This window comes from Podarcis pityusensis (assembly GCF_964106645.2).
Source record: "Podarcis pityusensis genome assembly, chromosome: 6".
Taxonomy (NCBI): domain Eukaryota; kingdom Metazoa; phylum Chordata; class Lepidosauria; order Squamata; family Lacertidae; genus Podarcis; species Podarcis pityusensis.
Genome location: NC_138030.1, coordinates 87,825,398 through 87,849,649, shown reverse-complemented (window position 1 = coordinate 87,849,649; position 24,252 = coordinate 87,825,398). Strand labels below are relative to the sequence as shown.

Sequence of the window (24,252 nt, the reverse complement as noted above, 5' to 3'; positions counted from 1 at the left end):
ACCCGAAGTCCCCATTTGATGTGTGCAACACTACCTGGTAGCGCAGTTGGCTCTGGCTGGCTTCAGGAGCTGCTTGCTGCTCACGGCCATGGCACCCGCCATTTTTCCTTGCTGGAACTCCCCATATGATGTGTTGTGCACAAAACACATCATATGGGGATTTCCGGGAAGCAAACTGGCGGGTGCCACAGAAGCAAGCTGCTCCTGAAGCCAACCAGAGCCAACTGCGTTACCAGGCTGGCTCCGGGCTGCTGACTGCCGCTGCTGCTGCCACTTCTGAAGGGGAACCGGGGATGTCTGGTGGTACAGATCTCCTGCCCCCTTCCCCCTTTGTTTTGACTGATTGGGGGAGGCTTGGGAGTTGTGGGCGGGCGGCCGTTGCCCAGTTTTTTAAAAAAAACTCTGTGCATTTATGTTCCACAGGGTGCAAAAGAAGGACTTTGCACCTTTATACAATATGGATGTGTGCTTGGGCCCAGGATCTTTTGCTTCACCATCCCCACTACGGACACCCTGTTGCTACTCAGCTAAAAAAAACAAACCAAAACAAAAACAAAAAAAAACACCCTGTCCCCGGATTCATTGGAAAAAAAACTGGTAACCATATTCTAAATTAATTAAATAAAACCACTTAATCCACTGAAAGATATATTTGAAAAATAATATTAAGAGGAGTGATGCCCATTGTTAGGCGAGGTAGCTAGAGTGATGATGTCATGTCCTCCATTGTGACACGTCCCCTGCTGAGTGACTTGGCTGAGAACTTTGGGCAGACCAACTATTTGAATTTAATGATTGTATTTGGTGAGAGTGTATTTCTGGAGATAATGAAGGTTCAGTCGTCTCGCTTGTAAGTAGAATCTCTTATTCTTCCCCCTATTTCTTTAGCTATCCCTTAAGATTTAGACACATAGGGAGCCAGGTCATGGTTAGATTAATTTTTAAAGATTGTCCTCAGGGCCCCCTTAGATGCTTTCAAGGAAATAGCTGGGAGTGCAGGGATAGAGAGTATCGAGGAAATAATCCGTTTCGTGACCTTCTTTCTTTTCTTTCCTAGATCTCGCTGTCTGTGCAGATTGCGAGAACTGCTGGCCTCCTGTTGCCGTGCCACCAAAATCCATCCCCTGGACCATTTGGAGGAGGATACAGTAATGGTTGATCGCAGAAAGATTAGAATTCATACGATTTATGTGAGACCGAGGGACCAGGGGATGGATGCCACCAGTGATTCCACCAGTGGTGAGTGTTGATCTTTGTTCATGAAGAACAGGGAGGCCAGAGAGAATCTGGCTGGCTGGGGGGGGGGGGAGGCAGCTCCCTGATTTAAGAAGAGTTTAGGGATTGGATGAGGAAGGGAGAATAATGTGGGCCACTTGGAGATCCTTGCAGTAATAATAAATGAAAATATTAAGAATCTTTTCTGTTCTTTTCTCTTCCAGGCAGCGGCAACAGTGAGGCCAGCAGCTCAAGCTGAGCTCCCCCACCAAGGCCCAGTTCCCCCTTCCCCAATTAAATACCTTTTCAATTAAATACCTTCTAATAAAGGTTTTATTACAAATATGCTGGTCTTTGGTCATTTTTTTATACCTGGAGGTTCTTTTCCCTAACAGTATGAAGGCATCTACAGTGGCAAGAATGTTACTTGCCCAAAAACGGAAAGAAGAAGAAGAAGAAGAAGAAGAAGTCCCAGCAAAAGAAGAATGGATACAAAAACTTATGGAATATGCAGAAATGGCAAATCTTACTAGAAAAATAAGAAATCAAGATAACAAACTTTATATATTTTTATTAAAACAAGAGGGAGGAGAGTATCAATTAAAAGAATTTAAGGAATTATCAGACAGTTTAACAATATCATCATTTGAACCAATTATTTAAGAAAGATTGGATACGAGGGTTTGGGGAACAAATATCACAACTGGAGAGAAATCTGTTGGAATGTAATGTAAAAGTGCTGTCTAAAATGTATAAGACATTATTGGAATGGGACACAAAGGATGAGGAAGTAAATTCCTCAATGATATATTGGGCAATAGATATTGGTTATAATATAGATATGGAAGCATGGGTATAGGGTGTCGATCAGGTCAACCAAAGGTCTGGTTAAAAAGGAACATTTTTGCCTGGTGCCTAAAGGTGTATAATGAAGGCACCAGGCAAACTTCCCTGGGGAGAGCATTCCACAAGCGGGGAGCACCGCAGTAAAGGCCCATTCGCATCTTGCCACCTTTCGGACCTCTTGTGGACCCCCAGGCTGGTTCATATGGGGAGAGGCGGTTCTTAGACTCCTTAGGGTAGTGATAAAGTGGGGTATCAGATCCAAACTCTTCTTGTTCTTGAGGTGTAGTAGTCCTAAACCATTTAAGGCTTCATAGGTCAAAACCAGCACTTTGAATTGCGCCCGGAAACTAATTGGCAGCTCGTGCAGTTGGGCCAGGATTGGCGCTCTATGCTGAAACCAGCTGAAGTTTCTGAACCATTGTGGTAATCTATGGTTGCCTGTATTCTTCCTTCTGTTTATATGATATTCAGTCAAAAATTAGTGATTATTTCTAAATTTTCTTGTATACATATTGTTATGAATTTGGTGGGGGTCAGTGTGGATGAAACCCACTGTGATCCTGGAGCAGTGGAGGTAGAATGTATGAGAGGAAGCCTGTGGAACCATTTTGTTTGTCAAGGTAATGGCCTTTGGTTGGCCGGTTAAGTACCCAGCATCTTAAAAGACTGAGCTCCATCTTAAAATAATGGGCTCGGATGCCAGGAAACAGAATAATGTTCACAAATAGTGGGGGTGTAAATATGTTTTTAAAAAAGGCAAAGGGTGTTTAAGGAGATAACAGAAATCACTGGGTTAAAGTTGACCAAAAGTCCAGAGGTAGCATTATTATCAATTTATGATGGGGTAGAAGCTTCACAGGCTATGAAGGACTTGCTCACAAATTTATTGACAGCTGCACGAATTATGATAGCTAGGAAGTGGGAGGGGCAAGCAGAATATAAAATGGAAGAATGGTATAAAGAGGTGTGGGATATAGCTATTAATGATAAATTAACATGTGCCATTGAGGTAAGATGGGAAATATGCAGGAGAAATGATTTTGAGGAGATATGGAGGGTGTTTGTAGAATTTGTACTGTTAAAATGGAAAGGGGTCAAACCATTGCAAGAGGTGTTGGAATTTTGAGAGTTTGGATAGTTACAATGGAATGGTGGTGGTGAGTTGCACATTTTTATTCTTATTTATTTGTGATCATTACTTTGTGTCAAAAAAAGAAAGAAAAAAAAAGAAAGTACAGTGGTACCTTGGATTAAGAACTTAATTCGTTCTGGAGGTCCGTTCTTAACCTGAAACTGTTCTTAACCTGAGGTACCACTTTAGCTAATGGGGCCTCCCACTGCCGCCACACGATTTCTGTTCTCATCCTGAGGTAAAGTTCTTAACCCGAGGTACTATTTCTGGGTTAGCGGAGTCTGTAACCTGAAGCGTCTGTAACCTGAAATGTATGTTAACCCGAGGTACCACTGTATAAAATATAAATAAATGTATAAAATATAAATAATAGAATGAAATAATAATAATAATAATAATAATAATAATAATAATAATAATAATAGGCTCTATTGTGAAAGAAACAAGTAGGTGGGGTCAGAGGCAGAGCTAGCTACTCCGGTACCTGGAGCTGCGCACATGCTGTTTCACAGGGTGCAAAAGAAGGACTTTCCACCTTTATACAATATGCATATGTTCTTGGGCCCAGGGTCTTTTGCCTCACCATCCCCACTACTGACTCCCTGTTTCTACTCAGCATCAAAAAACAAAAAAAGTGTCCCCGGATTCATTGAAAACAATCTGGTAACCATAGTATTGGCACCGATTTTTTTATCCGTTTCCATTGTATCACAAAGGTTTGGTTGGTTTCCTCCCCCCTCCTGCCCTCCGGCATGATTTGAAATGACAAAATGATGAAAAAGTAACTTTCTGATTTAAGAGTTTCAAGCAATGCACAATCATGACTTTGCAGAAAGAAGAACTATGAGTTCATAAGATTGATGGATATAAGAGCTCCTTCATGCTGGAGAATCTAATCCCATTACATTGAATGGATGTTATACATGCACATCAGTAAGAATATAGTCCACTAGTCATGCATTTGCAGAAAATTGGGCATTTCTATTCATCCTCAACAACCACATGCCCACCTTCAATGGGAAGCAAAATCATTAGAAACTTTTAGTATTTGGGTTTTATTCCTTGTTTATATCTTTCTCAGAATTCTGAAAGCAAACTGTTATTCCCCATTGCTCCTGGCTAAGAAATTTGGCACAATTGGTTTTTGATGATCAGAAACATAATCTTTTGTGTTTTAAAGTCCCCTAATTGTCCCCTGAGCCTCTGAGGCAGAAGAAATCTGTGAAAAACTGGAGAAATAAAAATGGGGAACAGTGCAGTACAAATGAGTAAAAGCAACAGGAAAGGAACTCAGCAGATCACGGAAGCAAGGTCTTAAGAAGAAATACAGCAAACCGTGTTCTCCTTCGTGGAGAGCACATGTTGCGGTGGGGGCCGCCAGGACACTCCAAAGTTGGGGGTGGGCTAATTGATTGTTGGCCACTGATGCGATTGGGCTTCCCTTGTTGTTGGGAAGAAGTTAATGTTGCCATTTGTTGATTGACAGCCAGAAATGCTAAAACTCCTTGCATGAGGCTAGGGCTTCCTCTTTTCGCCCGTGCATCGGATTGCACCCTCCCCCTACCTATATTTAGGGTTGTTCACTTTGACCTTGCTATGCCTGTCATGGGGTCGTCTGCTCTTGGGGCAGGGGCCCGGTAGGAATTTTGTCCATCTGGCGGATTGGCTGGGGCCATTTGGTTTTTGCCTACTGCGTAGCAAATCGTCACAACTTGTAAGGTTGCGATTAGGCATTGATTTATGGTTTGGTTGGTTGAGGGGCATGGATTGGCTGTGCCTGCCCCTCTAATGCTGCTGCTGCAAGGGATTCCATTAAAGGAATCGGGGGCTAACTATTGCTTGTCCACCCTCTCAAGGGGGCTCGGGCCACTGCAAGAGCTCCTGGTTGCATTTGGGGAGGGCTGAGGGCAGGTTCCCTGCTCCGTCGCTACCCCCAAGTGTATTCCCCTTTTCTGACTTTCGCAGGTGTGCAGAATGTCAGTCTGTCCCCCATGGTGGGGGCAGATAGTCGCAACCAATGCCTAAGCAACCACTCAAATTTTTGTATTTTAATAAAGTTGTGGCCAAAAGTATGCCAAAAACGTTAAACAAAATTTCTGTGTGATGTGTGAGTTATTCGGGTGGCCCTGGGGACCTCGACACGCAACCCAGGCTTTAAGAAATTAAGTTCAACTTTTTTAAAAAAACCCCAAAGCAAAACAAAACTCCTTCTTTCAGCTCTCATAAAGAACCCTTCTGAATTTAACTTTATTAGAACGTCTCATTGTATTGCAACAGTAAGAAAGGATTTTTTTCCTGAGGCTCTCTCTGTTTACTCCCAAGCAAATGGCTGTGTTTATCATTGCTTAAATAAGAGAGCAATTGGTAAAATCAGCTTTGATTTTCTTTCTTTCTGTTTTCAGAGAGGGAAATGATTTGCTATCAACCTCAGCTGATTGCTTCAGTGATGGAGTAAATCAGAAGGCTCAGTTGTATTGGCACCAACAATCTCTTTCTCTGTCTGGATGGCCAATAAAGTGAAGCCAAGCAGTGGGGGAAAACCAGATCAGTGACAAATGAACTGAACAGATGAGTCCTAATGAATTCTTAGTTGAGAGGCCTTGTTTGTGCAGTGGCAGGGGGCACTGAATTGTGAAAAGGCAAGTGGAACCCTTGAACCAACGAAATCAAGTAGCACTTCAGAACCGTTGATTGACTTGCGATGGTGGTAGCCCCTGATGACATTGCTTACAATGACTTTAGCCATAAAGACGCAAGTTAGTACAACATAAGCAGTCATGAAAAAGAAAATAAGAGAGAAATAGAACCACAGGCCCTTCACATATAGTGTGTTCTCCCTAAATGAGAGCACGTGTTGCGGTGGGGTCCGCTGAGTTACCCCTCTGTTGCCAGGAAGGGTGATAAAATATCACCCATGGCATCTAATTGGTTGGCTGTGTTGCTGGGGGAATTTACTTGGTGCAAATTTGGTGGGAGGGACCGAACTGTTTAAATTCAGAGCACGCAGCTTGGGGCTTTCTCTTTCGCTGCGTGAGCCGGATCACCCACCCACCGGCCCTGAATTTGGAGGGTTTGCTTGACCTTGCTATGCCTGTCATGGGGTCGCGTGCCATTGGGGCGGGGGCCTGGTAGGAATCAAGTGAAGTAATAGTGCCACTGTATTCTGCTCTGGTCAGACCTCACCTGGAGTACTGTGTCCAGTTCTGGGCACCACAGTTCAGGAAGGACACTGACAAACTGGAACGTGTCCAGAGGAGGGCAACCAAAATGGTCAAAGGCCTGGAAATGATGCCTTATGAGGAACGGCTAAGGGAGCTGGGCATGTTTAGCCTGGAGAAGAGGAGGTTAAGGGGTGATATGATAGCCATGTTCAAATATATAAAAGGATGTCACATAGAGGAGGGAGAAAGGTTGTTTTCTGCTGCTCCAGAGAAGCGGACACGGAGCAATGGATCCAAACTACAAAAAAGAAGATTCCACCTAAACATTAGGAAGAACTTCCTGACAGTAAGAGCTGTTTGACAGTGGAATTTGCTGCCAAGGAGTGTGGTGGAGTCTCCTTCTTTGGAGGTCTTTAAGCAGAGGCTTGACAACCATATGTCAGGAGTGCTCTGATGGTGTTTCCTGCTTGGCAAGGGGTTGGACTCGATGGCCCTTCTGGTCTCTTCCAACTCTATGATTCTATGAATTTTGTCCATCTGGCTGATTGGCTGGGCCATTTGGTTTTTGCCTACTGCGTAGCAAATCATCAGAACTTGTAAGGTTGGCGGTTAGGCACTGGTTATCAATTGGTTGGTGGAGGGGTAAGGATTGGCTGGGCCTGCCCCTCAAATCCTGGTGTGGAAGGGAATTCTGTTAAAGGAATCCAGGGGCTTGCCACGATTTTGTCCGAATCCCTGGAGAGGGGCTAGGGCCAGCAAGCCCCGGGAAGCATGCGGGGAGAGGTGAGGGCCTGTGACTCACCTCCATTGCTCCCCAATATTGTTTTCCCTTACTGGCATCCGACGGAGTTGGGATGTCAGTTCTGTCCCCAGGTGGGGGGGGAGGACAGATAGTCTTAACCAATGCCTAATCAACCACTCATAGATATGTAATTTAATAAAGTTGTGGCCAAAATTATGCCAAAAAACCTTAAACAAAAATTTATGTGTGAGTTGTGAGTTATTTGAGTGGTGGCTTGGGGACCTCGACACGCAAGTCAACCGAAAAGTAAAATCTGTTGTTGCTGCTTTTACTGAAGTGTTATTTGATCTCTCAAGTGCTGGAAAGTTGTAAAAGTGCAACCTCCCCCCCCCAAAAAGAACCCCCCAAACAATTCTTGATGAAACAGCGAGAAAGGAAGGGTGCCCAGAAGCAAATTACCTGCATTTAAGTGACTTGGGAGCTTGGACCCCACTGGCAGCTAACTGACAGGTGCTTGGTCGGCATTTTCTGGCTTTGGCAATCATTAAGTCTCCCACTGACCCAGCCACTGTAGTCAGTTAAAATTCAGCCAGCCTGATCTATACACTAATTATGCTGGAGGACCAGATTTTTAACCAGCCTAATGCTGGATTTTTGTACTCGGCAATCTGTCTGTGATGCTGACATGTAGGATTGCCACCTTTTATGGCTGGAATGAAGCAGGCAAGGCTTTTTCCAATAACTCCATCCTTTGGCAGCAAAACGTTTCTTTGACAATATCCACTCTCTGCATGCCAGGCTGGCGGTTAAAAACAAACCCCCGTGTTGCAACGAGAACCAGTCACAGAAATATAGATATAACACATAGGCTAATAACTGTTAAATCATATGTAATAGAATAATGATATCATTCAAAAGGTAGAAATAAATATATTGGAGTTCATATATACAATGTAAAAGACTAGTGGCTCAGAACGTCAAGCCATGTGTTCAAGATAGGTGTCAGAGGTCAGTCACACAATAGTTATTCAAAGGTTTCAACAAAAGACTTCTCAAAAGTCTAAAAAGTAAGGCTTTCTCAAAGGTTATTCAAAAGTTCCAACGGAAGACATCCCAAAAGTCTCAAGGACAGTGTTTCTGGAATGATACTACTGTTTTGTGATAGTCTTCATCAGCTGAAAATACAATACAAAGCATACAACCAATGAATGATAACAGAATTGAGCTACCAGCATACACATTGTATATTAAAGCAGAATATACAAAACAAAGTGTATAAAGAAAGTCTGTTACATTGTATATATGAACTCCAATGGATTTATTTCTACCTTTTCAATGATATCATTATTCTATTACATATGATTTAACCGTTATTAGCCTACGTGTTGTATCTATATTTCTGTGATAGGCTGCGGTTAAAGGCATTGGAAGGGGCTCAGTGCTCTGATAAGAGGCAGAGGTTATTTTTATTTTTGGAGAATAAGTAAACCACAAATGGGGTGAAGGGTAAGGATATGCAGATGACACAACCTTGATGGCAGAAACTGAGGAGGAATTAGAGAATCTTTTAATGAGGGTGAAAGAGGAGAGTGCAAAATATGGCCTGAAGCTCAACATCAAAAAAACTAAGATCATGGACACTGGTCCTATCACCTACTGGCAAATAGAAGGGGAAGAAATTGAGGCAGTGAGAGATTTTACTTTCTTGGGTTCCATGATCACTGCAGATGGTGACAGCAGTCACAAAATTAAAAGACGCCTGCTTCTTGGGAGAAAAGCAATAACAAACCTAGACAGCATCTTAAAAAGCAGAGACATCACCTTGCCAACAAAGGTCCATATAGTTAAAGCTATAGTTTTCCCAGTAGTGATGTATGGAAGTGAGAGCTGGACCATAAAGAAGGCTGATCACCGAAGATTTGATACTTTTGAATTATGGTGCTGGAGGAGACTCTTGAGAGTCCCATGGACTGTAAGAAGATCAAACCTATCCATTCTGAAGGAAATCAGCCCTGAGTGCTCCCTGGAAGGACAAATCCTGAAGCTGAGGCTCCAATACTTTGGCCACCTCATGAGAAGAGAAGACTCCCTGGAAAAGACCCTGATGTTGGAAAGATTGAGGGCACAAGGAGAAGGGGACAGCAGAAAACAAGATGGCTGGACAGTGTTCTCAAAGCTACGAACATAAGTTTGACCAAACTGCGGGAGGCAGTGGAAGACAGGAGTGCCTGGAGTGCTCTGGTCCATGGGGTCAAGAAGAGTTGGACACGACTAAACGACTAAACAACAAGTCTTTATGAACCTTTTTGGAGAATTCTCAGTAAAAGCTCAGTCTCTTCACATGAATTCTTCAAAGCTTGAAAAGATGCAACCCATGGTAGCTCCCCCACCATTACCAGTCCTGTTGGCTGCCAGTTTCCATTTTCAGCGCTGGCCCCTTTCCCAGACTTATCACATGCAAGGTGGCAGCTGAGAACTCTGATTAAAGCTCTTCCTATGTTCCCTGCTCCTTGTAATGAGGCTTCAAGTATGATCAGACCCTCTATTGCCTGCAGAAGCTCTGGGAAACGTTTGCTGGTTTATTTTTTTCCTGATAAATTAGTAATATGTAAATAAATAACCCACCACACTTCTCCAAGTTAGCAATAGAAGATCCAAGCATCCTCAGATGTTTTGAGACAGCAGGGTGAAGAATTGCTTAGAACATTTTGCATAACTCTGGGAATGACAGGGCATGTTTTTAATGCCTCTAGGCCAATAGGCAAAAAGAAGTATTTATATATAAAACCCTAAGCACCCTGAAGTTTACTTTGGAAATGGGGAAACAGAGTAGAATAAGTTATTTAGCCCTTGCCGCTATTTTGCCTTCTCCCCTTCCTCTCACAATTGTAAGCTTGTGAAAGATCTGGTTCGGAGGAAGAAGCTTGGCTCAATTTGTAATGACCAAATGAACTTTGAAGAAAGAGATATTCTCTGAACCATCCTCACCTGTGCTTCCTAAATTCTCCTTCATAATGACAGTTGAGAAGAGTGTTCTGAATATCAGAGATTTTTAAAGTCCAGAATCATGCAATTCCAATCGTTATTATGCACAAGCTCTGCTTTGAATATTCCGTTAAGAAATGAGAAACAAATTCAGAGGTAACCTTGACAAAGAAAGAAATGTGGATTCAGGAGACAGTAGTAGATAGATGAAAAATTACACCAAACTAAAAAAAAGGGACACTATAGCTATAACAACAACAACAACAACAACAACAACAACAACAACAACAGGCTGGTTCACTAGTGTAAAAAACAATTATGAAATCCAAACATTATTAAATCCCCAATCCTGCCAAAGCATTAAAAACAACCATAATAACAATATACAATAAAACAAAGGATAACATTAAAAGAGTTTTAAAAACAACAACAATTAAATCAGGAAGTTCAGGTTCGGGGTACTGTTTTCCTAGACAAATGTATATTCTAGAGCTGATGGAACATCATTTTATTTTTATTTTTTTAAAAAATACTATTATTTTTCTTTATCTATTACCCACCCTTCACTCTAAGGTCCCAGGGCAGGTTACAACAATCTAAAATACAACATTAAATCATGATGAGGCATCTTGTAGTTTAGCAGGGAGGGCATTCCACATTGGAGCTAACTAGGAGTTTTTTCCCCCGGCCAGAATTCGTTGGAATTCCATTTCAGCACCTCTTAGGTGGGCACCATTCTTGTTGTCATTCTAAGAGAATGGGGGAGGAGTACTGGCAACTCTTTTTCTAGAAAAATAGGACTGGTGCTAACAGCGATAAGGTCCATCTCTATGTTACCATGTGACAATAATCACGTTGAAATGTATGTCTTTTGAATATTAGTGCTTCAATTCATTGTGTTTCAAATGTACAGGTGAAAAATGCTTTGTGGATGCAACAGGAAAGTACTCACATGCAGTACTTTCCAACATTGCCCCTGAAATTCGACTTGATGAACATAATTTAGAGGCTCCTTGTCAGGTAGAACATCTGAGAAATGTTGAGGCATTTCACTAAAAGACAAATGCAAAGTGGCTTTGGGTAAGCCTCCTCAGATGCAACAGAAGTACAGTGGTACCTCTGGTTACATACGCTTCAGGTTACAGACTCCGCTAACCCAGAAATAGTGCTTCAGGTTAAGAACTTTGCTTCAGGATGAGAACAGAAATCGGGCTCCGGCGACGCGGTAGCAGCAGGAGGCCCCATTGGCTAAAGTGGTGCTTCAGGTTAAGAACAGTTTCAGGTTAAGTACGGACCTCCGGAACAGATTAAGTACTTAACCTGAGGTACCACTGTACTGGATGAAGCCAAAAGAGTTTCAACAACAAAAGCGCCATTTTTCAAGTGGGCTGCAAAGATTTCTAGTTTGTTAGCAGATTTCGCCTGATCTGAGAAGTATTTGAAGGGGAGAGGGAACATTTGAGATATGAGGGAAGATAATAGAATTTCGAGGTCCAAAGAATTTCCTGAGATGCATTTTAGCTTCCCTTGCAATTTCCTTCATTGAAAAGAGTGGGAAACTCCGGTTGGATTCTGACCTCCCAGAGTATTACTATAATGAAATTTTGAATAGTGGAGAAGCAATCCATGCAGACATTTTCATTGAGCACATTCATGCTAAAGATGGCACATGTTTCTTTGTTTAATTCTACAATTGTGTGGTTGCTTCATAATTACAGACAAGTTTTAATGTTCTGCAAATGTGTTTTATGAATGCAGTACAACCTCCCCCCAAAAATCCCTGAAGCCACATTATTGCAATGCAATTAAAGCTCAAGAAATTAGCACACTGCTTTGGATGTCATTAGAAAGAAGAATGAGCAGGTTTGTGCCTGACTTTTTGCAGAGCTAGATTAGAGAGGGGGAAATTGTTTAATGTTGCATGAACAAATGAAGAATTTTTTTTAGCAAGTTCTCATTCAGTAATCATAAGCTTTATTTTCTAAAGAGATGGTGGCATATTGTTCCCATTAACAGGGTGCTGGCTTCATATCAAAGCTTCTCAAAAGGCCTTACTGTACCATGGCTGAGACTAGGAAGAAGGGATAAACCTGGAAGTCCCCTTTGTTCTCTATTTCTGGCAACCTGCATGAACACTTGGAATATGAAATAGCCAATATCTCAGGGTACAGCCAGATGCCAATAAAAATAAGGGCAATAGCCAGATCTAGCAAAACATGGCCTGCAGATCATCACTGAGAAAGAGATGAATGGAAACACCTTTTCTGTGCACTGCCATTCCTCTGCCAAGTTGTGTAAACTGCTGTGAATGGTGACCTGACTGAAGGTGACCAGGTCTTACTTGCATTTATTTCAAGATAAAATTATGGAGCTGTGACTAATGAGGGCTTATTAGAATTAGATGCACGTAGGAACCTACAGTGGTAAACTCGGTTGTCAAACGTCTCCATTGACAAACGTTTTGGTTTTCGAATGCCAAAAACCTGGAAGTAAATGCTTTGCTTTTTTAACACTTTTCGGAAGTGTAACATGCTGTGCGGCTTCTGTTTTGAGTTTTCTGTTTTGAGATTTCCGTTTTAAAGCTTCCGTATTGAGTTTTTGGTTTTTGAACATTTCAGAAATTGAACGGTCTTCCAGAATGGATTATGTTCGAAAACCTAGGTACCACTGTACCTATATCCAAGTTTATCTGGTTCGGTCTGGTCAGTATTCTCTACATTGATGAGAAGTTCCTCTTCAGGATTTTAGCCAGGAGTCTGTCCCTCTCTGCCAGCCATTCCAAAAAACCTGGGGCCTTTTGCATACAGACAAGAATTTGGGTTCATGCAGACTTCCTTTAGTGCTGTGTTTTGAGGCACAGTCGTGGGCTTTTGAGGTTCAGGTCCATCCCCCCCTTTTTTTTTCCAGTGCTTGTCCCAGAAAACCTACATTTTACTGCTGAATCAGAGCAAACGGCAATGGGGTTTCTGCAGATAGCCATTTGTTCCGATTCAGCTGTAAATCATGGGTTTTCCAAGGGAAAGCACAGGGACAAAAACAAAACAAAACCCTCTCAGATGTGGAGCTTCTAAGCAGAGACCTTGCCTGGAAAGTGCAGTGCAAAAGTATGGATGAGCCCTATAATTTAGCTACACCCCCTCCCCTATATACCCATACTAGAATTATTGTGTTTGAAGGACACCAGCATATAGATGTTTTCCATCATTTTGCCCTCCATCACAGTTCATTATCCTGGTTGAACTTGCTGCTAAAACAACTACAGTGGTACCTTGGGTTACATACGCTTCAGGTTACAAACGCTTCAGGTTACAGATTCCGCTAACCCAGAAATAGTACCTCAGGTTAAGAACTTTGCTTCAGGATAAGAACAGAAATTGTGCTCCGGCAGCGCAGTGGCAGCAGGAGGCCCCATTAGCTAAAGTGGTGCTTCAGGTTAAGAACAGTTTCAGGTTAAGAACAGATCTCCGGAACAAATTAAGTACTTAACCCAAGGTACCACTGTATGTTTAATCTCTATTGAAATCAGTTGGCTTGGCTTTGCCCCCCACCCCCCTGCAAGAACTGAAGAATAGTTTAGAAGAACTGTTTCTGATCACAGCAAATGCTCATTTTGTGTGTGCAGATCTATCTAGGTCTAGATCTATCTATGCATCTAGTTAAGAACTGTCATTCTTAACTAGATGCATAATTTTCCTTAGGCAGAAATAGCACACTATACCCATCTCAGACGCTTGGTACGAATTACTTCAAAAAGGATAATATTTCTCCAAATATAAAGTAAAAGTAAAACATTACCAGAAATTTATACGATATAACAAAAACTAATTTGTATAAAAAACGTGCCCCGTAAAGGTCATTACTGCGCCCCTCTGGGGTCTGTGCCTTAGACGGCTGCCTGGTTGGTCCAATGATAGCACAAGCCCTGGTCATGTAGTAAATCTCAGTGTGCATTGAGGCCTTCTGTTCAACTGACATGTCTACAACTGTGGGGCCCGGAAAATTCCAGCAAATTCATCCCTGAAATCCAGACAACCAAAACGATGAAATTAATAATGAGACATGTTGCATGCCAAGGCACCCAGACACAAAGTTCCCAGGACAACAATAAAACACACTGACACAGAGTGTTTTGGTTTATGGGTTCAAATAGGCCACAACTTTATTGGTTACAGATGTGAGCAGTTGACTTAGGCACTGAGGTGAAGCCAGGCTATATCTGGACTCCTGCCTGTCTGCAGAGAGTCCATGGAAGGGTTAAACCACCGATAGGGGGCGCCCTATGACTTACATCAGATAGTGGCACCCTGAGGGGTCCCTGTAGGGGCTGTGACATGGCCCTAGCCCACGTCCAGGCTTTTGACAGAATTCACACCCTGGATCCCTTTAACAGGATACCCTTACTGAGGAGAGGCAGGAGAAGACAACAACCTCCCCTCCAACCAAACAAAGGCTTACGCAATGCCTAACCTCACAAAAGTTGTGATGATTGCTACTAGGTAGGCAAAAACCAAATGGCTGGTGCCAATTAGCCAAGTGGTAAAAATTCCTGCCCAGCCCCAACAACATGGCAACCCACAATTGCCATAGCAAGGTCATATCAGAGCCATAGCTGTCAACTGTCACATATTTGGTGGGAAACTCGCTTATCCCAGCGCCGTGTCCCGCTGCTGTCCCGGATTGATGATGTCCCTTAAATTTCCCGGGTTTCGTGCTCGCCCAGCTCGGGAGGGAAGCAGTGGCTTGGAGTCCTCCGCCTCGAGAGAGAGCGCACATGAGCTGCCGCATCTTCGTCTCTCCCTTTTTCCCCTCAGGGGTGTGTTGTGAGGAGATGGGTGGCGTCGGGCTGGCAGGCAGCTCCTCTCTTGCGAGACTTCCGCCGCGCTGCCAGGGGAAGCCGGAGGTGGCTGAGGAGGCGGCCTGAGGGAGGAGGAAGAGGAGGGGACGGGGAGGGACGCAGAAGGGCGGCGCTTCAGCGGCCTCCACGGCGCTGCAACCGCCTCATGCCGGGCTCACGGGCGAGAGTCTCTCTTCCTCCCTCCCTCTATCTCAGGCGGGGAAGGGCCAGTGGAACTCCTCGCGCCAGGACGACGGCAGCCCCGATGTGCATAAGCTAAGCAAAATCCCCTATTTTGGCTGCTGATCCCTTATTTTCAAGGCCGTTGGTCCCTTATTTTCAAATCTGTAAGTTGACAGCTATGATCAGAGCAAAGCATGAAAAGAGGGTGGGTGGGTAAGGTGATCCGATGAAGAGGCAGGAAGAAGATGCCATCTGGCTGCTTTGGGATTAAATTGCCTGTGGCCACACCCACCCTGCCAGCTGATTGGCTGGGACTGTCCCCAGCAGGGGCAGAGGAAGGGGGTGCGGTGGGGGCGGTCCACCCCAGGTGTCATCACTGATAGGGATGGCAAAATGCCAGGCGGCACTCACTGAGGGGTCTGCAGTGCGCCCGAGCCACGCGTTTCTCCTGGGAGTGACGCAGTAGCTTGGGCTCCGCACTGCCCCAAATGGTCTGCCCACCACCTCCCCCTCAGCTGTAGGGCGGTTGAGTGGGAGGAGGCAGGCAGTCTCCTCAGAGGCACCACAGAGCGTCCTGCTCCTGCTAGCCCCACCCCGCAGACGGCTGGCCCGTCTCCTGGGCGATATTAAATCTGGATTAGTTATCTGGATTAGTTATCTTTATGGACCATAAAGAAGGCTGATCACGAAGAATTGATGCTTTTGAATTATGGTGCTGGAGGAGACTCTTGAGAGTCCCATGGACTGCAAGAATATCAAACCTATCCATTCTGAAGGAAATCAGCCCTTAGTGCTCACTGGAAGGACAGATCCTGAAGCTGAGGCTCCAATACTTTGCCCACCTCATGAGAAGAGAAGACTCCCTGGAAAAGACCCTGATGTTGGGAAAGATTGAGGGCACAAGGAGAAGGAGATGACAGAGGATGAGATGGCTGGACAGTGTTCTCGAAGCTACAAACATGAGTGTGACCAAACTGCGGGAGGCAGTGGAAGACAGGAGTGCCTGGCGTGCTGTGGTCCATGGGGTCACGAAGAGTCGGACATGACTAAGCGACTAAACAACAACAAGTTATCTGCCATGGCTGGTCACTTTGGAAAGGGGTGAAAGGTTGCTGAGATGGAATGAAAAAGAAAACATGACTGGGTGCCCTCGCCCAAAGGCGAATGGAGAAGATCAGCCATTGCCCCTCCCAGTTTTATTGGTAACTACTAGATTTCTCATAAAGATGTTAATGAAGAATAATTCCTTTAAACTCACACAAAGGGTATTTGTACTTGAGCGTTCAGTTCAGATTATTTTCCGAGACCTTTTTAATAGACTTCTGAATAATAACACCAGCTGTCTCTTCCCGCTACGGGTATCGAGGCAGACTTTCTTATATTTAGAAACGTTGGAGAATTAATGAGGACAAAAGACAGAAAGTGATTAGACAGATCCTGATGGGGTTTCAAAGCAATTAATTATTCCAAAAAAACAAGAAATAATTAAAATATGCTGCTTTCAAAACACCAATGAAATAGTGCATCTGTTTGTGACACTTTTGTCTCCCCTCACCTACACTTTTTGCTTGTTATTAGCAACATTCCAGAGCAAACCTACTCCATATACAATGTGCACAATACTAATCTACCAAAAGCAGGGAGAGAAATTAAATATACCACATTCATTTTTAAAGTGATGGAGAAACTCAGCAGGAATTTTTTATTAATGGAGGGTGCAACCCTTAGGCAAGAAGAATACCATGCAACTGCCTCACAGCTTCAGTTGCTTGCAACCTCGGAGCCTGATCCTGCTGGAATTAAGCATGTTGTTCTGTGGATTTTGGTAAGAAATGCCCACAGGCACAGATACTGAAAATCTTCCAGCTAAAATCAGTGGTATGTTTGTGCTATTAGTAACTCACTGAAGTAAATCCAGTATGGTGACCTAAACAGGGGGTATTCCCTGTTTCCTCGCAGCCAATATCAGCGAAGATAGAAATCAGCTTATTGCAGTGCACATTTGTATTAATTAAAAGGCACATTCACCAAAGGAATGCAGTTTAAGCATGAACAGTAATCATTGTAAAATAGTGGGAAGCAACCATCTGCAGTTACTGAATCCTAGATGAAGTCATTTGTAATCCTCCCCTTTGGAATTTATTAGCCTTGTGCAGGCACAATAACCACTCTAGTTTAGTAGAAGGTAATAGCAAACCTTCCCCTCGATGCCCATTAAATTCCCACAACTCCAGTCTCAGCACTTTAAGAAAAACATAGCTCTCATTCCCCGGAAGCGAAACCGAAGCAAAGCCCCTTTGCTGTTTTGGCAACATTTCAAAGTTTTGCCTCTGGTTTTAGGAGCATCTATTTATCATGGGCTGGATCAAATTATATTTTTGTCCCATCTAGCCCATGCTTGGGCAGGGGGCAGAGTTTACCTGCTCCCCCACAACTCATCCAGTATGCTTGCCTCTGGATTCCCAGGATATCCAAATGCTGTGATCACCAATAGTCAGCATGGATTTCTGAAAAATAAGTCATGTCAGACTAACCTGATCTCGTTTTTTGACAGAATTACAAGCCTGGTAGATGAAGGGAATGCAGTGGATGTAGCCTACCTTGAATTCAGCAAGGCATTTGACAAGGTGCCCCATGATATTCTTGTAAAGAAGCTGGTAAAATGCGGTCTTGACTATGCTACCACTCAGTGGATTTGTAACTGGCTGACTGACCGAACCCAAAGGGTGCTCATCAATAGTTCCTCTTCATCCTGGAGAAGAGTGACTAGTGGGGTGCCACAGGGTTCTGTCTTGGGCCCGGTCTTATTCAACATCTTTATCAACGACTTGGATGATGGACTCAAGGGCATCCTGATCAAATTTGCAGATGACACCAAACTGGGAGGGGTGGCTAACACCCCAGAGGACAGGATCACACTTCAAAACGACCTTGACAGATTAGAGAACTGGGCCAAAACAAACAAGATGAATTTTAACAGGGAGAAATGTAAAGTATTGCACTTGGGCAAAAAAAATGAGAGGCACAAATACAAGATGGGGGACACCTGGCTTGAGAGCAGTACATGTGAAAAGGATCTAGGAGTCTTGGTTGACCACAAACTTGACATGAGCCAACAGTGTGACGCGGCAGCTAAAAAAGCCAATGCAATTCTGGGCCTCATCAATAGGAGTATAGCATCTAGATCAAGGGAAGTAATAGTGCCACTGTATTCTGCTCCGGTCAGACCTCACCTGGAGTACTGTGTCCAGTTCTGGGCACCACAGTTCAAGAAGGACACTGACAAACTGGAACGTGTCCAGAGGAGGGCAACCAAAATGGTCAAAGGCCTGGAAATGATGCCTTATGAGGAACGGCTAAGGGAGCTGGGCATGTTTAGCCTGGAGAAGAGGAGGTTAAGGGGTGATATGATAGCCATGTTCAAATATATAAAAGGATGTCACATAGAGGAGGGAGAAAGGTTGTTTTCTGCTGCTCCAGAGAAGCGGACACGGAGCAATGGATCCAAACTACAAGAAAGAAGATTCCACCTAAACATTAGGAAGAACTTCCTGACAGTAAGAGCTGTTCGACAGTGGAATTTGCTGCCAAGGAGTGTGGTGGAGTCTCCTTCTTTGGAGGTCTTTAAGCAGAGGCTTGACAACCATATGTCAGGAGTGCTCTGATGGTGTTTCCTGCTTGGCAGGGGGTTGGACTCGATGGCCCTTGTGGTCTCTTCCAACTCTATGATTCTGTGATTCTATGATTCTATGATTCTACATCTAAAATGTTCAAATACAGTGGTACCTTGGGTTAAGAACTTAATTCGTTCCAGAGGTCTGTTCTTAACCTGAAACTGTTCCAAACCTGAGGTACCACTTTAGCTAATGCGGCCTCCCGCTACCACACCGCCACCGCTGCACAATTTCTGTTCTCATCCTGAAGCAAAGTTCTTAACCCAAGGCACTATTTCTGGGTTAGCGGAGTCGGTACCCTGAAGCGTCTGTAACCTGAAGTGTCTGTAACCCGAGGTACCACTGTATAGCCTTAGTCTAAGAATATAAATTTAAATGTGCACAGGCTGATTTTGGATAGTCTATTGGAATCATAAAATCCACTAATCATGAGATAAGGACCTGCACATACTGCAATTAGGCTGCATAAAAATGGCCACTCATAATTCTCCACTATATTTGTGGGTGGCAAAATGTGTCTGTATTGGGAGGGGGTTTTCCATGAATATTTCCTGGGGGAGGGCTGGATTCTCTAACAGTTCCAAAAAGAAAAGAAAAATATAGGATTGGTATGAAGTTGTAAAGAAGCAAATGAAAGTTTAAAGAAGGAGCACATCATTTGGGCATCCTTATAACGCTTTCTGAAAGTTGGATAGAAAACCCCCTGCACGCACCCCCGCAGAGCATTTTACAGAAAGTGCTTTCCTTCTCACAAAAGCAGGAGAAAAATGCTCCTCACATTTGCAGCAGGATGAAGAGTTTCATGAAATTAGGATAGGGGCCTCAGCACAGCGCTGGTTTTAACCAACTTCTCAACAAACGTTGCTTACAAGCAAAAATGGCATGCCGTGCAAAAGCACTTGCTAAATAAATACGGAGTGTCTCCTTAATTGGCTCCTAGCTGAGAACAACACTGGAAAGAGGCTGTGATTATTATTATTTTTATCATTCAGAAGTGCGTTTAGCTTGCTTCTTGGTCCCTGTCTCATTCATCCTCCCAATTCTCTGCTGATTGCATCTGCTCTTTTTGTCAATATAGGGGGGAAAGGATACATTTACATACGGAAAGAAAAAGGGAAATATCAAAACACAACCACCACTAATTGTGAAGAGGAGGAAGCGACTTTTGCCAGTGCCCATGTGCCGGGGCGGAGGAAGGGGGTGGGGGCGGTACGCCCCGGGTGTCACCACTGGGGGGTGTGTGACAAAATGCCGGGTGGCACTCAAAGTGGGGCCTGCAGCGTTCTCGAACCAAACGGTCCGCATGCTGCCTCCCCCTCAGCTATAGGGCGGCTGAGTGGGAGGGGAAGGCAGATTCCTCAGAGGCCCCACGGATCATTCTGCTCCGGCTCGTTCCGCCCCTGCGTGCAGGGCATGTACGCCGCCCCAGGAGCCCGATCGGCTTGCTCCGCCACTGCCATGTGCCACAGACTCTGGCTGGACCAGATGACAGCATGGGGATAGCTGCTCCATGCAACACCAGCTGAGGTGTGTGCATATCCTATCCTTTTCTGCCAACATAGAGGAGAATTGTGCAACTGGGGAAGGGAGACAACTCTTAGGAGCCAACACTTAAGAACTATGTGGTCTTCACCCCCCTAAAATATTCGAGGGAGCTAGGGCCCCCAAACTTGACAGGCATTGCCCTTCAGATGGTGTGCAATGTTAGAATTCCTGCTCCATGTTTGCAGTCATGGGATTGTTGTCTTTCACATGATGGTGTATGTTTTGGCTCCACAGAGTGGGAAGTGACGGAGACAGGATGCTTGTGTTACTGTGTTCCGTGAAGTGGGACTATTGTCCTTTGTTTTTTCTCTTTGCTGTCTGATGCTAGAGAAAGCCACATGTGATCGATTACGCAGGGTGGGGCTTACCTGCCCCCGCCCCAATATTTTATTCATGTTGGTACCCCTGCTAGCGCTCATGCACAACTAAGAGCATAGAGGCATTTCCAAATGGTTTGTTTGCTGGCTAGTACACATCCTACCGTAACTGCCCCATTTTCAGGCATGTGGCCACCCTAGGAATAATCCTTGGAGGTTGAACACATGCAAACATACCCTTTCCCCAAAATAAATGATCTTCGCACTAGAACCACATTAATAATAATTGAGGGTTTCTCTATGTAAAGGACCCCTGGATGGTTAAGTCCAGTGAAAGGCGATTATGAAGTTGTGGCACTCATCTCGCTTTCAGGCTGAGGGAGCCAGTGTTTGTCCACAGACAGCTTTCCAGGTCATGTGGCCAGCATGACTAAACTGCTTCTGGCACAATAGGACACCGTGACGGAAACCAGAGCACACGGAAACACTGTTTACTTTCCTGCCACAGTGATACCTATTTATCTACTTGCACTGGCATGCTTTCAAACTGCTAGGTTGGCAGGAGCTGGGACCGAGCAACGGGAGCTCACCCCGTTGTGGGGTTTCGAACTGCCGACCTTCTGATTGGCAAGCCCAAGAGGCTCAGTGGTTTAGACCACAGCACCACCAGCTTCCCAAGAGGGTTTCTCTACATGTACTGTAGCTCTAAAATTATCAACCAGACATCATACTTTTTATGAATGGTTTCCAAATATCATTGTATTTATCCATACGTAATCTGTGTCTAAAAGCAACCCATTCATATGTTGCTAGAGTTGTCATATCTTCTATCCATTGATCAGAGGGAGCCATGGCATTATCTTTCCAGTGAATTAATATCAGTCCTTTAGCAGAAGTAAGGGCACGGAGAGTCCATTTACGCTGACCCTTTGTCAAGCTCCGTATAGTTGTTATATAGTTTAAAATAATATTATTATCTGACGGTTTTCCCCAAAAATACAAAAAGTGAGGGCTGGAGGCTGGCGCCGCAGCAATTTAGGCTGCTGTACACGCCCCCTTGAAGGCACCTGGTTGGGTGCCTGACCGAGGGCGTGGGCACCAGCCAGGTGGGTGGGAGGCAGGGGGCAAACGCCCCCTGCTTGAGGCGGAGTCCGGCTCCCGGCCACAACCACTCCCCTCTCTTGCAGGGAGGATAGTCTTTATGCATCCTAGTAATTTTCTCCATAAATTTGTGAGTGTTGGACATTAAATAAACATATGTTTCAAAGAAGCATTTTTCCTTATAACATATTATGGGACTCCACTACACTTGAATGAATGAATCTTTATTTGCGTCAGCCATCGGCCATAGCATAGCAATAAAACATATATATAGTTATAGAAAGAATAGAAATAAAAAGTCAATTATATAAAATACATTTTAGGGTTTTGAATCAATAGTCAAATAGTGGATCTTATTCTGATTGCCCCAGCTAGAAACCTTGCAACCTTTGCTATCATCTGCTCATCTTGATCTGCCAAGAGAAAGAACACTGTGGCAGTGGCTGGGTAACCCAGGATGGACAATAAAAGAGGGGTGATAACCTCATTCCTCAAGTCTTTATAAAGAGTGCAAGCCAGAAGGGCATGTGCCACTGATTCGGTACTGCCATCTCCACAGGGACAGCCGAGGGCAATACATTCAATCTTGCGAGAGTAAAAGCGCACCTGTATTTTAGAATATAGACCACTGGTCCATGGGGGTCACAAAGAGTTGGACATGATTAAACAACTAAACAACAACAACATTTTAGAATTGCTAGATTATGCAGACTACACATGTTTAGAAAGGGACTACCTACAACAAGGCCAATTTTACACAGTACATACAGATACCTATGGGCATGGCTGCTGGGGGCAGCCCCACTCCCTGCTCCCCCATTGCTGGAACACATGAATGATAGCGCTTATATCCACATAGAAAACTGGATCTCAAGCAGAAGAGTTGCAGCCTAGCTCTCTCTATAGTCAATTTCTATGGAGGAATTCAACTTCCATGGGAGACTATTTTACCACTTGGAATATAACCCAGACCACAGTGAGTGAGAACTTAGCCTAAGACAGCATCTTCAATTCAGTTACTTCCCATTAAGCAGGTTTTGGGACCCTGGGGAAAAAAAAATATGAATGCATATCTTTGATTTTATTTCATTGTTACAGTAGAAATTCACTGGATTAAAAAAAATACAAAAAACAAATGAACAACGACCGGTATTTAAAGACATAATTATAGTTGGCTAAGAAATATAAGAAAGGTGAGAGCAATATAGGAGCTTTTTATTAGAAAAAGGCAAAGAAAACATGAACTGCAAGGCAGTAGATATTTTTACCTGTTGACTTTGCTGCTAAATCAAAAGTCAACAGTAACAAATCCCCCGGGCGCACTGTGTGGGCCATGGTGATATTTCTTTTGCTCAAGCAGCAGGCCTAGTCCTTAATAATGAGAGAATTGTCTTTTGCAACCTGGCAAGTCAGGTACTGAAGAAAAATGCCTCAATATATATAAGGGTTGGGGAGGGAGGGAGAGATTTTCATTTTTAAAAGAAAAAAGAAAATATGCCCTGGGATGCATTGCCGAGACAGTATGCTGGCAAACATTATCTTGATACCCATTATATTTTTGTATCCTATGAAGAGAAGTGGGGCAGCTTGCAACAGGGGGATTTGAGCCTGAGTGTAAGGGCGAAGGGTCAATAGGCAGTTCATTGCCTCACCCAAAACACTTCCAGCAAGGAGAGGTGATATTCTGATTCCAATATCATAATGATTTCAGCTGAAATTGTGAGTGTGTGGACTGAATAGGAACTGGGAACCAATACAGCAATTACTGAAAAAGTCGAGATTCCAAAACAAATGTGTACTATTAATTTCATTCTCCCAATGTGTGCGTTTTCATTTTGTTTTGGGGTGGGTTTTTTTTTTGGGGGGGAGGTTGCTTTCAGATGGTAGGCCCCCTCCCTTGCCACACATAACCCACTTTTCAATTTGAGAGGAATTTCCAAAGCAGCTGGTGACATCATCATCATCATCATTATTATTCCTCAGCCACTCTGGACAGCTCCCAACGGAATATTAAAAACACGATAAAACATCAAACATTAAAAACTTCCCTAAACAGGGCTGCCTTCAGATGTCTTCTAAAAAGTCAGATAGTTGTTTATTTCCTTGACATCTGATGGGAGGGCATTCCTTAGGGCGGGTGCCACTACTGAGAAGGCCCTCTGTCTGACATGTAATGGATGAAGGGGGAAGTATTTTTTATTTTCTAAGAAAATATATATATAGATAGCTTCTTTGATATGCCCAGTGTAGCTCTTTCCATCCCAGTCACTGTCTCTTCATAATAAAAACAAAAGTTAACTTTTTATGATAAATATAACATAGGTGAAATAATATGAACAAGCACAGAAACTGTGCAGCTTGCACATTGAACCCCATGTTGAATTGGGTGAGGTTTGCTCATGGGATTGGATCCAAAGGAGATGGCTGGACCAGAAGTGTCTTTAAAGTCATGGATAGTGTCCTTCGGCTTACAGAAGGTTTTCTCCCATGTGCGGAAGACCACACTTCAATCCAACC

General features: G+C 43.8%; 1 protein-coding gene and 1 long non-coding RNA gene across 4 annotated transcripts in view; both read left to right on the top strand.

The window, feature by feature from the left end:
• The window catches only part of LOC308480652, a 319,498-nt gene that overhangs the window by 181,521 nt on the left and 113,725 nt on the right, over window positions 1–24,252 (top strand). The gene's annotated exons all lie outside the window — the stretch shown is intronic.
• Window positions 647–24,252, top strand: part of LOC308480618 (uncharacterized protein) — a 133,826-nt gene continuing 110,220 nt past the window's right edge. Inside the window, exons 1-3 of one of the 3 annotated variants that reach the window (XM_081012379.1) lie at window positions 647–850; window positions 1,058–1,239; window positions 1,440–1,536. In XM_081012379.1, coding sequence (XP_080868505.1) covers window positions 717–850; window positions 1,058–1,239; window positions 1,440–1,474 — 351 coding nt within the window. In that variant the 5' untranslated portion in view covers window positions 647–716 and the 3' untranslated portion in view covers window positions 1,475–1,536. Of the gene's footprint in view, window positions 851–1,057; window positions 1,240–1,439; window positions 1,537–24,252 lie in introns of those variants that run through there. The other 2 variants (XM_081012378.1, XM_081012381.1) reach the window with 2 other exon arrangements.